Here is a 17,987-nt window from a genome sequence, read left to right as displayed (position 1 = left end):
TGTCACCCCTTCTAATTAACATTCTGTCAAGTATGTGCTCGAACAGACGGCCAAATTAGACTGCCACGTCCACATCTCCCTCCCTGGGTGATCCAGACAGAACCTGTCGACCAGATCGCACAAGGCCATCAGGTCAGACAGGCTGTTGTCACACCGCCCCGGTCCTCTAACCCCCCCCCTCCCCGACCTTATCTATATTGGGGTCCAGGACAGCATTCCAGTCCCCCATTAAGACTACCCGCTCCGGGCCTGAAGAGAGAAACACCTCCACCCGCCGAAAAAAGGAAACCCTCTCGCTGGGGATGTTGGGTACATAAACTGCTGCGATCCGGAACGTGCCACTTTTAATGGCAACATCGACCATGACCAGCCTCCCATGAGCGTTCGCATGGACAACGGTAACCATCGCAAACAGCGTGCAACTCAGTAGCACAGAAACCCCCCCGGCTCTGGAGGCTGCCATATGCTGAGTAAATGTCAAAATCGCTTACCAGCATATCGCAGTCCCCAGCCCCAACAAAGTGGGTCTCCTGTAGTGCAGCTATGTCTACCTCAAGGGCCATGAGATCCCTCAGCACGTGAGCAGCCTTGCTTTGGGATCTCATGCCCCTCGTATTATGACTAGCTAGGTTCAAGCCCACGGCCATGTTTCCCTAACTACTAGTATTCGTCGACTAAGAGTCTGAAGTCCTCAGCTTAAGTACGTCGAAGGCCTGACCGAGACTGCCCATGAGCAGATCGAACGTAAGCCATCCGTCTCAAGCCAGGCCCCCCATGTCCAGCGGGAACGTCAACTTAATAGCCCTATAAAAGGAAGGGTGAACATAAATGGGGACTTGTCCCTTGCAAACTTTGCGATTTGAATCAACGATGGGTGCTCCCCGTCCACCAGCCTGAAGCCCGGAAATTAAGTTTTTCCCCCCTTTAACATCCTCCAAAGTGCCTTCGCTCGTCCTCCCCTATTTGGCCTCACAAACGTTATGATGTTTGGGGCGTCGGCGAAATTCCTTGGGTTGGTGACCTCCTTTCCGTCCACCTCCCTCAGGCCTTCCAGGTTTTTCAGATGCCTTTTTTGTGATCCGTTGAGGTCACCAGCTGTCATCTCAGCTTCACAAAGACGCTCCCCCGGCCAAAAAGAAAACTTTCTGGTCTTTTCCACTCTGGGGGGCGCCTTTTCCTCTTCTTTTCTTTCTGCCGACACCACTTTTTTGTTTTAACTGGAGCTTCCATCTGTTGCTCCGGATTGTTGAATAGGGGAGGGGTAGGCTGAGCGTCTTCTTTGGTGGTTGATGTTGGAGGCTCAGCGTGCTCGTCTTCCATTGTTGACTCCTGTCTCTTTGGGTGCCTCCTTCCGCTCCCTTTTTTCTTTTTGCTGCTCCTTTTCCTCCTTCTCTTCACCCTCTGATTCGGAGGAACTCACTGTTAGTTTTCGTTTGGTCGCCTCCACTGCCGCTCTCGCTGGTGCTGTAGATGCCTCCTGGTCTTTTTTCCTCCCTTTCTTGACGACGACCTTACTCCAACCATCTCCGTCTATACTGATCTCTGCCTTCTCTTGAGTCTTTTCTCCTCCCGCCGAATCTTCTTTCCCCTCCGGCTTTTGTTGAGCCGGTTCCTTCCTCAGAGGGCAAAAACGGGACATGTGCCTGGGCTTCAGGCATTACCAGCAGAGCGGTCTCCTTTCTTTGACTATAACGGTCATTAGCCAGCCCTCACAGATGAGTAGAGCGGGAATTTTGTAAAAGTTTTTCCGGTCCACCCGCAAGTACACTCTGTATGTTCCCATCAATATATTCCAGAGGCCCTTCACCGGGTGCACCCCATCCACCTCTCCATACTGGGATAAGGTTGCTCCCAGCTGGTCCTCCCCGATAAAATGTGGGACCCCCATCACTGAGACCACCGTTCTTCTTTTAGACTGGTACTCCAGGCGCAGGCTGATATTCTTCCAGGTGAGGTCTCCCTGTGCCCACCTCTCCGCTTCTTCCTTTGACGGCAACAGGAGAACCCACGTTGCGTGGTACCATTTTACCAAATACTGGGCCAGGATTTTAAGGTCGCCCAGTATTTCTAACATTTTCTCCAGGGGAACACCAGTGAGGCCCTTCCCGTAGGCCTCGAGAGTTATTAGAGACAATGATCTTTCCTTAATGTCGTCCAGGGTTCTAGGTAGCGCTTTCATCGTGTTCCCCTGGACGTATTCCTTGTATTTATTCTCAAACAGCTCCCTGTAGTAGTCAGGAGACTTCTACGGGCCTGCCTTCCGGCTCCATGCTCCTCCTGTCTTCTCGGGTTCCCCTGGCATGCTGGTCTCGACTGGCTGCTGCGTCACCAGCCTTGGCTTTTGTGCTGCTGGTATCGAGGAGGCATCACTTGGTGTGAGGGCTGGCCACTCTACCGCACTGACTGGTGTCATGTTTTTGGAACCCCCCCCCCCCACCCCCGAGGAGCACCCATCAACCACGATGACGTCAAGTGACTTGCACTTGCGTAGCCCTTCTACTGCAGACTTCCAGGGGCTGCTGGCTTCCGACTGTGTCTACGTCGGTGATCTTGTTGTTTCTTCATCAAGGACTCACCATTTCTTGATTGGTTTCTTGAGTTTTTTCCTTTGTGTGGCCTTCCAGGCTTCTTCGCTTCCTGGGGCCCCCTGGATGAACTTCTACCAAGTGGCCAGTTCCTCCTCTCTCGTCGTAGCCACCACGGTTTCGGGCATTATCCGTAGTCGCTTGTTCTCTTCGCCCAGGTCGACCACTGCTACTCAAACTGCCCACACTGGGGTTGCCTATTAGGGCCGCAACCCCCGACACTGAACTGACCGCACTAGGAACAACCGCACTGGTGGCGGCGACCCCCGGAACTGAACCGACCATATTGGGGGCGGCGACCCTCGGAACCGTACCGACCGTACTTTTCGACCGAACTGGGGGCAGTGACCCACGTAACCCTTCTCGAACTGGGAGTGCTTTTTGGGACGACCCCCCCCTCCCCCCGGACCCTTCGTGGACACTACTACACCAAGGGCGTCCCCCATGGTGAAGAAGCAGAGGCCTGCCCCCCTAGGTGTTGGCCCAGTGCCCTTCTCCGACCCGCCAATTTGGAAACTACGGGGACCTTCGCCTAAAAAGACACGTCAGTATCCCCTAGCCTGGCCGGCTGCTTAAGTCGGATCCAGACACTGGACAATCTGAAACAAATGAAAAAAACAGTTAATAACAATAACAAAACAACAATAATAACGCCTAAAGGACCACTCACCCAAAGAATGGGATCGGTCTTTTGAAGCCAAACAAAGAAACCCTTAAACTTGACTAAAAAAATGGTCAAGTGGGTGGCGCTTATCGGACTTTGCTTCGACTGAAGTGTAGTATACTGCACACAGATACTACACTTTGAGATATTAAATCCTTTATTCATGTTAAAATACAGTGAAAATCAACAATGAACAAAAAACTTAGGCACATGGCCAACTCAAAAGGAGGGATTGTGGGGGTCGTTGGTCATTTTATTGACGTGTAAAAACGAAAAAGATAACAATAAAATGGTACAATAATTCATTTGTGTCGAGGGCAAAGGAAGAAAAAACAAAAGGTGATTAGTAGGACCCTCCCAATCCTGTCTAGTTGATAAACTGCCCGTTCCACTAGGTTTGTAAAAGGGACCACGCTTCTGCGGGTCAGTCTAAGTAGGGATGCCCTCTAGATGGGGGTGAATGGAGAAAAGAAAATTTTGTGGGTAAGGAATGGGGGTTTGTTTGTATTTTTTTCTCTCCAAGATGGGTGAAATTTAAAGGAGGGGGTGAAAACAAAAATTGCAAGAAAGAGGAGGCTTCCTAATCGGGGAGGGATGGAACACACACTCAGCTAGCTGAGAGGCTACTTGTTTAATTTTACTTTACAGAACTGCGCGTTCCACACCTAGGTGGGGAACACGTATTCAAATTTGGCTCCTCTTCGTACACACAGACTTGCCACATGTATCCATCTTCTGTCAAATGCTGCGCGATGCAGCCTTCTTCTATCACATCTGATCTTCACCCGTTCATCCTGATGAGAAAAAGGCAACACTCCCGGGCCACCCTGCAGATGTGACGTCCAAATCACCATTCTCGCCACGGCCAGGATCGTAATGTAGACCATTTGTCTTTCCCGGTCCCACGGCGGCCTCACGTTGCCCATGACATTGGATACGGTAATTGGGCGAGGATGCTCAGGATCGATGCAAGCCGTCACCTCGCTGATATATGACCAGTACCAGTGGAGTTTGCGACAATCAAAGAAAGCATGATCAGTCATTTCTACGGCCGTTGTCCCACAACGGGGACAATTAGGCGACTCCAAAAACCCGGAACTGCATTGTATGTTGTTGAGTGGAAGTGCATTTCGGGCCAATCGCCAGCATCCAGCTCCACGCGGAGCGGATCTCACTCTGCTGCCAACCCAAACGTGCGCATAGCAGGGGCCCCCTTCACTAGATCCCATTGGAGTTCCCTACAGGTAGCAGTCACAAGGTCGCTGGACCTTGGAAGTCGTTTTAGCGCAGCTCGGCACTCTTTCATGTGGGCAGATTCTCCCCACGGCCTGCGACGGCTCTCGATAGAAGGGTCAAAAATGAGGTCGGGGAAGGCGGCAGTAACCACAGGGTGCCACGGTTGGTCAGCGTCTCGATGACACTTCAAGTCCGGCATTCCCAAGCCTCCCTCACACGGACGTTGAATACAGACCTGTCTGCTCACCCAGTGTCTTCCTCTGTCCCAAAGAAGTGGGGACAAGAGTTTGACAAGAGCTGTTAGGTGTTGTGCAGGCAGGGAAAGTACGGCCAGTCGGTAAAGGATGAGAGGAAAGACGTAAGTGGCGCACGACTCAGCTCTACCCTTTAAGGAAAGTTTCCTAGGAAATCACGAATTGACTGTAGCCTCCACCTTTGACCGTACCTCCAACCAATTTTTGTCAAGCTGGAGACCCGGTCTGAACCACACACTGAGAATCCGAACTAGCCATCCGTCCAGCTGAAGGGCGCCGGGAGGTTGGTGTTGCTACTCCAGGCGCCCAACCGCAGTCCTACCGACTTGTTGCAGTTTATCTTGGTCCCTGTAATTCTTTCGTACTGAGCGACTGCCTCTGACACAATCTCAATGTCTCTGAAGCTCGACACAAAGACCATGACATTAGCGGATACCTTGGCGGCTGAGCCACTGGGTATTGCAATTCTGCGCAGGGCCGAATTTGCCTCTCCACGTCTCAGCTTGCGGAGCAGGGGCTCCAAAGCCAGGACATAGAGCAGGGGCGACAGCAGACAACCCTGACGAACCGACTGAGAGATAACAAAGGGTTTCAAGCGCTTTCCGTTGACTTGCACGACGGCTATGAGCTGTCGATACACCACGGAGATCTACTTGCAGAAGTCCGGTTTAAAACTGGCGGCCTCTAAGACAGATGCCAAGAAATGATGGTCGACCTATCAAAAGCTTTGGACTGATCTAAGTTGATCAGCGCAGCTTCCGTGTCGTCATCTATTCCCCCCTCTAGGATCGTGCGGATCAGGTTCAAGTTCTTCTGAATCGATCTCCCCTTCACAGCGTAGTTCTGTTCCGGTTCAACCAACTCGCCGATAACAACCTGCAGCTGATTCAACAGGACCTTGGCCAAAATCTTCAACTCTGTGTTTAACAGAGTTATGGGCCTGTAATCGTCTAACTCTCCCCACCATGCCCGTCACCTTTCCTCAGCAATGTGATCACTCCCTTGGTGACTTGCCCCGGTATGGATCCCTGAACAAACCAATAGTTGAACACATCCGTCAGAAAAGGCAGAAACATGGGCAACAGCGTCAAATACAGTTCGTATGGCAGACCATCGAGTCCCGGCGATCTGTCACAGCTGACCTGCTTTAGCACAGTAAAAACCTCTCGCTCCATCACCCGCCCCTCGCAACTAGCTGCTCTAGCTGCCTCGAGGCAGGGAGAGTCAGCCAAATAGTTGCTAAACTCAAGGACTGGAAGATCGGGCTGCTGCGTAAAACGCTCCTCGAAATATTCTCGAAACCCCTTGCAGATCTCCAGAGTCGATTCCAGGGTGCGTCCATCTGGATGTTTTACCTTTGCAATGTACTTGTCCGAGCCATGCCTAGAAATTTCACGGCACGCGTCAGTGTTGGAGATCACTGCTTCATTGCCTACCTTTCTAAGCCTAGCTCTGACTACTTGACCTTCATAACGCTCGCTATTCTCACGCAGAAGGTCCTGCTTAGCTAGTTCCTAACTAACCCTATCACCCTCCCCCATAGCCCGGGCTAGTTTCTGCTCTAGCTTCTTCTTCGTCTTGACCTTATCTAGTGTGAGGTGCTGGGCATACTTGACGGAGAAGGTTCTAATTTTGGTTTTTAGACCTACCTACCACTTACTCCGGTAACTGCCCCCACTAGTGCTTTTTGAATTAATTCTCTTGGAAGTCTTGTATCTCCAGAAGGGAGGTGTTTAACTTCCAGTGAGCCACTAACTTAGGCCTATTTCCTAGCTTCAGCCGGGCCATAACTAGTTTATGGTCCGTCTGGCCTAGTCAAGTGAACATGGGACAAGATAAGAAGTCTACTTCGCCTCTCCTAACTAACATCCTGTCCAAGTAAGTGTTTGGATAGGAGGAAATACTATTACACTTTGATCTGGACAAAAGATGCCGCGAACGCGTGGTTTGAATTTAGTTTCACTTTATTTATACTAAAAAGCAGGACAAACAGGCGACAGAGCGAAATAGCGCGAATCTCATAAAAGTCAACGTAAATAAATGTAGAGGCGACTGGCATTCCCAAATCGTAGATATAAACAGTTCTAAGCGATCATAACCCCCCCACCCCCCGGGAGCGTGTGCGAAAGAAGCCTTTGCGAGACATACACGAAATGGTCACACACATTTTGCCTTTTATATATATATAGACTAGCATGGGGTACCCCGCATTGCCCGGGTGTTTAGAGGTGTGTGTGCACGGACGGTGGGGGTGGGGTAATCAAAACATAAGAATAAGTGAAGTAAATATTTTTAAATATTAAATAAAAATTAAATTTTATATAAAAAAAAGTTAAAACATAAAAAAATCGGAGAAAAACGCAAAAAAAAAACTAATGTAAGGCAAACGAACGATGTTAAATGTAAAAATCGAAAAAACAAAAAAGAAAACAGAAAAACGAACGTTAAAACTACCCCCCCCCCCAAAAAAAAACGTGAAAAATGGCTTAAATAAGCCTGTTTCGATATTAAAATTTAAAAAATCGGTGGGTACCCGGGTGTTTTTGGGTATGGGTGGTCGGTCGGGGTGGGGGTGTTAATGAAAACCTAAGAATAAGTGAAGTAAAAAAAAATATAGAAAATAGAAAAAAATATAGAAAAACGAACGTTACGTGAAAAATGGCTTAAATAACCTTGCTCCAATATTTATAGTTAAAAAATCGAAAAAAAAAAAAAATCTCACACCACGATTTGAACTTAAAATGTTTAGATAATAAATCAACGCGCTAAGCAACTGAGCTAACACGATATACATGAAATTTAGTCAGTTCTTCAACTATTTAAACTAAATCAGGTCATGATGTCATCTAACACATGCGTAGAACCGGTTATCATCATGAGAGGACGGTTTTGTAGAAAATTGTCGATTTTGGGGTGAAAAAGTTAACGTTTTTGGCCAATTTTTCGATATTTTTCGGGCGAAGGATGGAGCTTCAATATGATTTTTGTTCTGTCTGTCGAAAGTTTTTAGCGGACACACAAGTATACAAACATACATACATACATTTTCGCTTTTATATATATAGATTATTACAAAATAAGGTTTTAAAATAAATTTTCTTAACACGATTATGATATAACTAGAAGAATACTCGTCCTAGGACAGGTAAAATTACTTTCCCCAAAGATAATAGTTTTGCACCAATTTATTTTCTCTTCCAAATATAAAAATGAATGTATAGAATCTTTATTCAAATTTTTATTAAAATCCATTACATAAGTTTTAATCATAGAAAAATTTTTTAAATTTAAGACTTAAGCTTAAAGTGTCTTAAGAAAAAAATTTGAAATTCAAGAAATGTTGTTTAATTGCTGTTTAATGAGTATGGATCAACTTTAATGCAAATCTGAAATATTTTAATTTTTAAGTAAGAAGTGCTTAGATTATTCACCCTAAAAATCCTTTAAAATACCCAAAAGAAATTCAAAATTATGAAATATTTATGAAATCATGTCAAACCTATTGTTAATGTCAATGAAGGGCTTCCACCATCTTTTTATCTCTCTTTGCATAAAACTAAATTAAATATAGCCCACATTACAAACCATACATACTTGTACTTGTAGTGATATTATCCTAGTCATATTGAACCAGCTTCCTACTGAGCATGAACTCATTAACCATTATCCTCGAGTGGCTTTCGGGCCTTGATAAGTGGTGACTCCTTTGTGAAAAACAAACAAAAACAAAAATAATTCTGCATCTCGAACTACCATAATCCAGTTTTGTCTTTTGGACCAGGTCACAAGATATGACTAACCACTCTTGATTCCATTGCTGGAGATGAACTACTTCTGGGTTCAATTTACCACCAGGTCATCCATAATTGTTAATGCCCAGGTCTTTGTCCACCGACACATTTGTGCTTACTAGGCAGAGAGGAAGGAAAGAGGACCTTGTAAATGAGCTCTCCCTATGGTTGATGAGCTGCATGTCTAAACAACAGATGTCACTGAAGGAGGATGGACGACAAGAGGCATAGAGTTAGTCTTTGATGGAGAGCAGAAACTGGAACATGATTTCCATGGTAGCAATGCAGAATGCTGCTCTCATTGGCCATGTCTCACATCCATAGAAAAGGATGGCCCTCACCATCGCCTGATAGATGTGTCCCTTCATTTCCAAGCATATTTCCCATAGATTAGTTAAGAGAGAAGAAGGTAGACCATGCTGCTTTTATTTACCATTTAATCTCAGCCACTGTCTGCCCAGTTAGCATGATAGTAAAGCTAAGATAGACAAAATAATCCACATTATCTGGATGTGAATTATGTCAAGCATGAGGGGCAGCCAGGTATCCTGGTCAATTAGCAAGGACATGAACTTATTTTAGAGGCATTGTTATGCATCCCAAATCTGTGAGTGACAGTCATGCACTTGAGCAGTGCTTGTACCTCCTCACCAATCGATCCAAGCAGGATAATGTCATCTGCATTAGCAAGGTTAGACATGCTCACATTTCGCCCAACTGCATGATCCTCGCCTTATAATACTGAATGTTTAGCATAGAGATGTCAAGTACCATTTTGTGATCCTTTGGCATGACTCAACTGAGGATTGAACTCTGGACTCACAACCAATTAGTTCTGATCATTATGCCAGTAAACCTATTATCTTATGAGTTTTTTTTTTCTTTAACATTTTCATTAAATGTATAAATAAAAATACCTTTTTTACAGTGTGTGGTGTACTATATCTGTTCAGTATTTCAAAATTGAATATTATAAATCAATAAATAAATACTAATATGGTCTCAATATTTGAATTTATTAACAGCCACAGCTTGGCAGTAGTAAGTTTGGACCTGGTCATATTGGTGAAAGCAAGAAACAAAGAAATAGTGCCTCTAAAAAAGGTAAATATTCTTAAGTGTATTATGTGTTTTAAACGTAATAAAAAAATACCTACTCAAATTGTTTATTAGAGAATGTTGTCTTATGAAGAATTTAATCATATTTTCAGTTTTATTTTATTTTTGATAAAATAAAATAAACTATTTGTTAATTATAGTAACCTGAGAGAAAAATATTCAAGTAAATATTGATAGTATTCAGCAAGAATGTACATAAACGTTTGTGAACTAATAGAATTGTAGCATAATACATTACTGATATTAGATATAAAATGAGGTTTTACTAAAAAAATACAATTTTATTTCTTCAAAAATAAAATACTTCCCTTTAAAGCAAATACTCAGAAACATATACAATATGTGATATAAGTAATAATCTATATATAAAGGTGAGAATGTGTGTGTAAGGACACTCCTTAACCTATATACTCAACGAATTTTGGATCTACAATTTTTCTTGTAACATTATTTTTATATGTATTTTTTAAATATATTTTTATGTAACATTATTTTTATTCACTCATTTTATGTGACGATTTTTATTAAAGCATTATATAATGAAAAACTAGTTTCTTACAAAAAATGAAAAAGTACTGAAATTAACTAAAAAATAAATTAATTTTGAGAATTTGTTGGAGTTAAATTAAGTAACATCATGGAAAATGCATTCTTATAAGATGAGAAATCCTACCTAGCACTTGTAAAATTATCTGTGACCAAAAAAGAAAAACTGATCATTCTGTCGTTTCTAGCTGATTGGCTAACAACAAAGCACCACCATTCAAATATGCAACTTAGTTCTGATGGAGAGAATTTTTACAGTATCATTTTCTCTAAAGAAAACATAACTCTTGCATAAATGAGGATAAAGTCACAATGAGTAATCTCCATTGTGTTGCTCATCTCTAGTTTTTCATTTTGCCAATGCAATGGTAAATCTGTGCATTGGAAACTTCCAAACCATGGCTCAATAAATGGAGTGGTCCTTCTCATAAAGTAAGTGGAACATTTTATGTCCACTGCACTGAAATAGGTGCATTATTCCAAATGAATCAAGTGTATTCATACTTGTTGTGAGTAGTATTGTTGGAAAAAAAATGAAGAATTAGCAGAAATTGAATACAAACAAAAGATCATTGGATTTTTTGTACAAAAAGGGATATAATAAAAAATACAAGAGTTATCAGACTTCTACTCCCTCCCCACATTCTCTTAGAATGTTACTGTGCTTATATGTATAAAAAAATATGTGTAAGAGCATCATATTGGTTAAAATCCAAATAAAAGTCCTTGGAAGTTTTCTAGTTTTGCCTGAGTTGGGGGTTTGGCCATACTGTCTGTGATCATATCTGGCGAAGGGACAGTAAATGATCTCTATGCTGTTGTTATTTACGGTGTCCTTGATAAAGTGATATTTTATGCCTCTATCTTTGCAGCTTTGTTAGTGCACAGGGTCCTTGGAAAACGCTATCGCACTTTGATTGTGCTCAGATATTTTAATAGGGGCGCATTTTTGATGTAGGTCTATTTTTTTGAGTAAGTTTTGCTAGCGTCACATATTCAGTTTCACATATGGATAATGCAACTGTGGGTTGTCTTTTTGATTTCCAGGAAATAGGTGGGACATTTTTGATTAAACCGAAACAGTATCCAAAGGTGCTTCGTCTATCACATTGATCCAATGCTGAATCGGCATCACTACAATTAGCTAGAGGCAGTCATTTGTTTTCGCATAGCATAATTGATACTGCATAGTACCCTTTATGCACCTCAGTATATGCTTGGCTGCTATCCACATTTGTTCATGTAGTTTAGCTAAATTTTGTGATAATTTTCTGATTTTCTAAGGTCTCGAGTATAGATCAAGTAAACTAAACTACCAACTACTTCGCAATTCTGGGGTCAATTAGGTCATTGGAGTTATTGTCGATTAAATCCAACTTTTGTTCACATGCTATCGTCCTGGATTTACAGTAAAACATGTGAAACCTTTCTAGTACTTTTATCACATACTTTTCTTGGCTCATTTGTAATATAACCTTCTGCTACATTGAAATCTATCCTTAAGGTCTTTCATCATTTGCTTGGTGATGTTTAGTGTTTAATATTGTTTTTGTAGAGTAATTTTTGGAAGTTGCTTGACTTAGATTCTGAACCATTGTCCGATCTCAGTATTTTTATTTTGCCTTAGAAGTAAACATCTGTGATGAATTCATGATATCTGTTTCCATTTAAATCTGTCAGGAATTGGCTAGATTTGAGTGGACTAAATGCAACACACTTCATTTCTCTCATCATCTTTCATTCTTGCAATGGGATTTGCGCCTGATATAGTGTCTTTTGGACTGAAAATGCATAGATGGCCTAAGAATTTAATTTCCTAAATGTCATATTTTGTTTCATCTCCATTGAATAATAATCTGCTCCAGTGGTTTCTATCATCTCTTCCGAGTATGTAACCTGTTGCGAGTGACACTGTTAGTGAAATAAAAAAGATTAGGAATTAGCAGAAATTCAAATATAACATGTGGGGATGGTAGGGAGAGAGGAGTTTTAATTAAACACAAAGAAAGATCTCAAGATTGACTATTATCGTAATGTTATGTCAATCCATGAAATTCAAATCAAGGTAAATCAAGATATTTGTTACTGAAAAAGTTTAAAATAATATAAAAAGAATAAAGTTAGAAGAAAAAATGAAATGCTTATTAATTTTCAATGAACAAAACACAAGGGGAATTAATGGAAATTCATATTGCAGGAAGCAGTAACAAATATAATACACTAACCCTAACCCTAACCCAAATTCAAACCACTTATTGTACAAATAATACAAGAAACAGGGAATCCTTTGCTTCTTTTTGTCTGTTTTCCCAAGCTTATACAGTTTTTGTTTTCCCAAGCTTATACAGTTTTTGTTTTCCCAAGCTTATACAGTTTTTGTTTTCCCAAGCTTATACAGTTTTTGTTTTCCCAAGCTTATACAGTTTTTTCCTTAATTTGAATCCAAACATCTAATCAATGTCTTCTTTTTGTATTATTAAAGCCGAAATAACAAAAGTCAAGCTCCAACAGTTTAAATAGCTTGTTTTATTATACATATATATATATTAATCTTAATTCCGTAATATTTTTATTGAGATTTTTTATTTAATATTGATATTGTTTTATTGTTATCGATTTTTATCAATATTGATTTATCGTTTTTAGATATTAATCAATCCAAAGAAATTTGGTGTTCAGAAGAAATCACTGAGGGAGCAGAATTTGATTCACTGTCAGATCCACGTTTACAACCAGAGTAAGTTATCAAGAAAATACATTTCATTAATGATGTTCTAATTTATATCAAGAAAATAGATTTCATTAATGATGTTCTAATTTATATCAAGAAAATACATTTCATTAATGATGTTCTAATTTATATCGAGAAAATACACTTCATTAATGATGTTCTAATTTTTATCAACGTAGTAATGAGGAGGGGGAATCCCTATTTAGCTTATTTAGATGACAGAAGAACTTTATTTAAGTACGATACTTAATATTAACATCCATGGTAAGGTAAAAAAAAAAAAAAAAAAAAAAGTGCCGCCCAATTTAACTTCCACTATTCGTAACCTAAATATGCAGTATCTTAGCTGTGATACTAGAGCTATTTCTTCCTGAGTGGATGCTATTCTCTGTGCGTGACTTTAATGCCTGCCTATAAATACAAAATACGAATTTCCGATCCACCATGAACTAGGTCTTGTAACTGGAACAAACACCTAACTGCTAGCTACGAAATCCCAATATACATTTTACCTCCAAGACGATTACCCCTGCCTAACCTGCATGCGCAAAAAAAAAAAAAAAAAAAAACCTTACCTGCCACTCTAAATCCTAATGTAGATCTGTTTCTTGGAAATTAATAACCCCTGTTCCTTGAAGGCTAACAATCTGCTCCTTCCCACCAAACCGCCACTTAACTCCTACATTTCACACCGTTTTGTACTGGAATCTTTAACTTCCAGCCCCTAACCCTCACATGCTAACTGCTTAGTCATAACTAAACATCTATACAATTCTACCCTTTAGACATGCATTGGAGTTCATTCCTATTCCAGTTGGTATTTAACAGCCAAATATATACTCGGAAGTGAAGCACACCGCACTGCATTACACAACTATGTCTCCTCTTGATAGCTTTGCAACGCTAATACGAAACTGAACCAATGCTCCTTGCTATGCTAAATGTCCATAACTCTTACTTGAAAGCTGAAAACATCTTCTCTCAATAATAGAAACTCACTTTGTACCTTCAACTTTATTCGCACCTACTAAAACCAGCCCATATATCTATTTACCAAATTACACATGACTCAAAACTTACTGTTTTATCCGTACTATATTGCACTCGCATCTCATGCCCTGCTGTCATCTAAAATATAGTTTGGGCACAACTCGTAGTTCAATTCTTAACACCTACTCACACTTTAATGTTATACTAGACCCAAGCTCACATGAATAAAAAAAAAAAAAATAAATAAATAATGATAATAAAAAATGTATATATATAAAAGAGAAAGCCTCACACCACATTATCTCCTCCTAACAAGCCTCCTTACAAGCATAGTTGCTTACACTGCATGAGCTCTACTCAACCCCTTTATCCAGTAACAATGAAATAACAATGTCCCTAATTCACTTTGAGGAGTGTAACTATTTAGCAGATATAACCTCTACAAACTAACCCAATAACATTAGCTAACCACGCGGGGTCGCAGAAATACCTGGATTAGAACCCAGGCGCGGAGCAAACCCTCTCAGTGGTGACGGACCCAGTAGATCTTTCCAGATCATCCGTCTAGGAGAAGGAAAACTCTGAAACTAAACCAAAGAGGAGGGAAGCCTCTTCAGTCTTGGATGACAACCTTCCTAGAGCTGGTGACTCAAACAAATTACCGGTTTGCAAACCTAAATTGCTTAAGGAGTAGATAGGTCCTGCCTATCGCCCGGCTTCTATACTCCTTCTTTGCCTATTAGTCAGGTGCAGAGATACTATCACAGTGATTCGACAGAAACACCCAGTGGTAGATCTTGTTTCTTGTCTAGGGCAATGAACGCCGTTTCCCCACTCCCGACACACCCCACCCCTAAAGCTGGGCACTTGAGAATGCTTGAGTACCATATATGCCTGAGCAATTAGATTAGGTTGACCTTCCTCTGATGGGTTGAGGGTACTGGATTGACAGTTACTGGCTGCTGTTTCCGACTGGTAGTACAGGTGCCCTAACTCTTTGGTAGCGCTTAGAGCGGCTGCTCCATCAACAGTTGTATAATATCGGGATGTTTGCAGTGCCATGGCGCGCATGGAAAGGGACCCTGCACTCATCCCCGGTGGGCTTTCCTGAGGCCACAGTCCTAGTTGATGGAGGGTCAGCTGATGGTCTACTTGTGATGCATGTGTGATATTCTGCATAACCTCCTGTTCGGCTTCCCCTAACCTAACTGAAACTCGTTAAAAAATATGATGACAGTACAGTCTAAAAATAAGCTTAAACCAGGCTTAGGGTCAAACAAATCCAACTTGCCTCCTCCCTTGAGGCTTGCATTCACAAATATCCGTGGGCTTAGAACTAATTTAGCTGATGTTGAAGCATTTCTCCTAACAAATACCCCGGATATCTTAGCACTAAGTGAGACTAACCTACACTCCTCCATCCCCTCTAACTACTTTAATATGCCTGGATATCTCCCACTCTGCCGTAAGGACTCTGACAGACATATGCACGGACTTGGAGTTTACATTCGTAATACCTTTCCCTTGACTAGAGAAACAAACCTAGAAACAGATGATCAAGCCTTTATGTGCTTTAGACTAATCATGCAACACAACATTAGCTACTTTTACTTTCTCTACCGACCCAAGACTGCACCATAATAAAGAAAGTATCTGACAGCATAGACACAGCACTCTCCTTCGACACTAGCGCCCAAGTACATGTATTTGGTGACTTTAATGTCCATCACAAGAACTCGCTTGGATTCTCTACTTACACAGATGCAGCAGGCAGCGCAACTCATAGCTTCTCTGTATCTCACTCCCTATCGCAAATTGTTACTTTTCCAACCCGTTTCCCTGATCAGGAAGAACAACACGCATCACTATTAGATCTGTTTTTGACCACAGTTCCTGATGATTGTGTAACGAAAGCCCACAGCCCACTTGGGAACGCTGATCATGCGGTGATAATGGTTGAAATCGCCCTAAACTCTAGACCCAAAACTGAAAAGCCAGTGCTCAAAACAACGAGATATTATAAAAAGACTGACTGGGAAGCCATCAGAGATCTTATCAGAGACGCCCCATGGGGAAATATTTTTTCTCTTCCTGCTGAACAATGTGCAACCGAGACCACTGAATAGTTCAAAACTGCAATCAAAGCGCATGTTCCCATGCGGAAATTCTATAGCAAGCCCCACTCTCCCCAATGGTTTACTTCGACTTGCGCAACTGCCATTGCCCAAAGGCAGCATGCATTCCACAGGTTTAACCGACATAAGTCCAGTTCAAACAGACAGAAGTACATAGAAGCTAGAAGTAACGCTAAGAAAGAAATAGCGACAGCTAAGAGGGAATTTACGGAAACCACTAAAATACGCATCGAAGCACAAAAACTAGGAACTCGTGACTTCTGGAAAATCTACAACAGTGTAGTAAATAATGGGCAATCAACAATTCCCCCACTAACCAACAATCACGAGGTTGTTTGCTCAGCAACCGAGAAGGCTAACATGCTTGCCAGTCGGTTTGCCTCAAACTCCACACTGGACCCTCTAAACCACCCCCTACCTCAATTTCCTATGCGGACAGACGCCACGCTAGACGATCTAATAATCACCCCTGCTCAGGTGCATGCTATCATAAAAAACCTTGACACTTCAAAAGCATGTGGACCCGACCTCATCCCAGCGGTGCTATTAAAAAAGTGCTCAGCCGAAGTAGCTCCAGTTCTCTCCAAACTCTACAACAAATGCCTTAATGAAGCTTGCTTTCCGGGCTGTTGGAAAACTGCTTCTGTGGTACCAGTATTCAAGAATTCTGGCGAAAGAACTGACCCATTAAATTATCGCCCTATTAGCCTCCTCCAACTTTTTGCCAAAATATTTGAGACCTTAATTAACCATGCTCTAGTCCAGCACCTTACAGATGCTAAACTTCTGACCGACCAACAATATGGATTTAGACAAGCCCGTTCCACGGCAGACATCCTCACTGTAATCTCTGAACGCATATACCATTCACTGGACAAAGCGGGAGAGGGCAGAGCGGTAGCTCTAGATATATCTAAGGCTTTTGACAGGGTATGGCATGAGGGTCTCCTCAGGAAGATTAGATCATACGGTATCACTGGTAGAATACTTAACATAATTAAATCCTTCTTAGATAAGAGAAAAATCCAGGTTGTCCTCGATAGTCGTACATCTAAACAATATGATATAAATGCGGGAGTGCCCCAGGGATCTATCCTTGGACCTCTGCTGTTCCTGATATTCATAAATAACCTCCCCCGATAAAATTGCCTCTGAGATGGGTATATATGCTGATGACACCACACTCTATAGCAGGCACGACAGGAAAACAAATGAACATATATCTAAAGTAATGGCAGAAGCACTAGAGGATGACCTCCAATCAGTAGTGGAATGGGGACAAAAATGGATGGTCACGTTCAATGCCGCCAAGACAAAATTGGTTTCATTCAATAATTACAAGAAACCCTCTCTACCACCTATAGTAATGGCCAACGACTCTTTATCTGAGAGTATGTCTCTCAAGCTCCTTGGCCTAATGTTCACAGGAAACATGAGTTGGAACAATTACATTGAGAGCATTGCCAGGGCCGCTGCGAGGAAGGTGGGCTCTCTCTACCGTGCTAGAAAACTTCTAACACCCGAAAGTATCCTGTACCTCTATAAGGCCACTATTCGCCCATGTATGGAGTATTGCTGTCATATTTAGGCTGGTGCATCGGCTACTAGTCTCTCGCTCCTTGACAGGGTTCAAAAGAGAGTCGCAAATCTGATAGGCCCTAAACTGGCATCTAAGCTTCAGCCTCTGTCCCATCGTCGAAACGTTGCATCCCTCTGCCTGTTTTACAAGTATTATAATGGTGAATGCTCTGATGAACTGCAAGCACTTGTGCCCCCACGACGTGAACACCCTCGACAGACCCGACAAGCTGCAAAATCCCACCCGCACACTGTAGAGATCCCTAGATGTAAAAGATCGTTCTACTCCAGTAGTTTCTTCCTCAGAACTGCTAGCCTTTGGAATTCCATTCAAGGTCACTGCTTCCCCAACTGTACT

General features: G+C 42.2%; 1 protein-coding gene across 5 annotated transcripts in view; it reads left to right on the top strand.

Moving 5' to 3' along the window:
• Nucleotides 1-17,987, top strand: part of LOC145268204 (dynein axonemal assembly factor 6-like) — a 461,727-nt gene that overhangs the window by 143,975 nt on the left and 299,765 nt on the right. For all 5 annotated transcript variants that reach the window (XM_080123470.1, XM_080123469.1, XM_080123467.1 and 2 more), the window contains exons 3-4: nt 9,556-9,634; nt 12,842-12,932. In XM_080123470.1, coding sequence (XP_079979596.1) covers nt 9,556-9,634; nt 12,842-12,932 — 170 coding nt within the window. The remainder of the gene's footprint in view (nt 1-9,555; nt 9,635-12,841; nt 12,933-17,987) is intronic.

Source organism: Euprymna scolopes, chromosome 43 (assembly GCF_053919585.1).
Source record: "Euprymna scolopes isolate OS-2025 chromosome 43, ASM5391958v1, whole genome shotgun sequence".
NCBI lineage: Eukaryota > Metazoa > Mollusca > Cephalopoda > Sepiida > Sepiolidae > Euprymna > Euprymna scolopes.
This window is presented reverse-complemented; position numbering and strand designations above follow the sequence as displayed.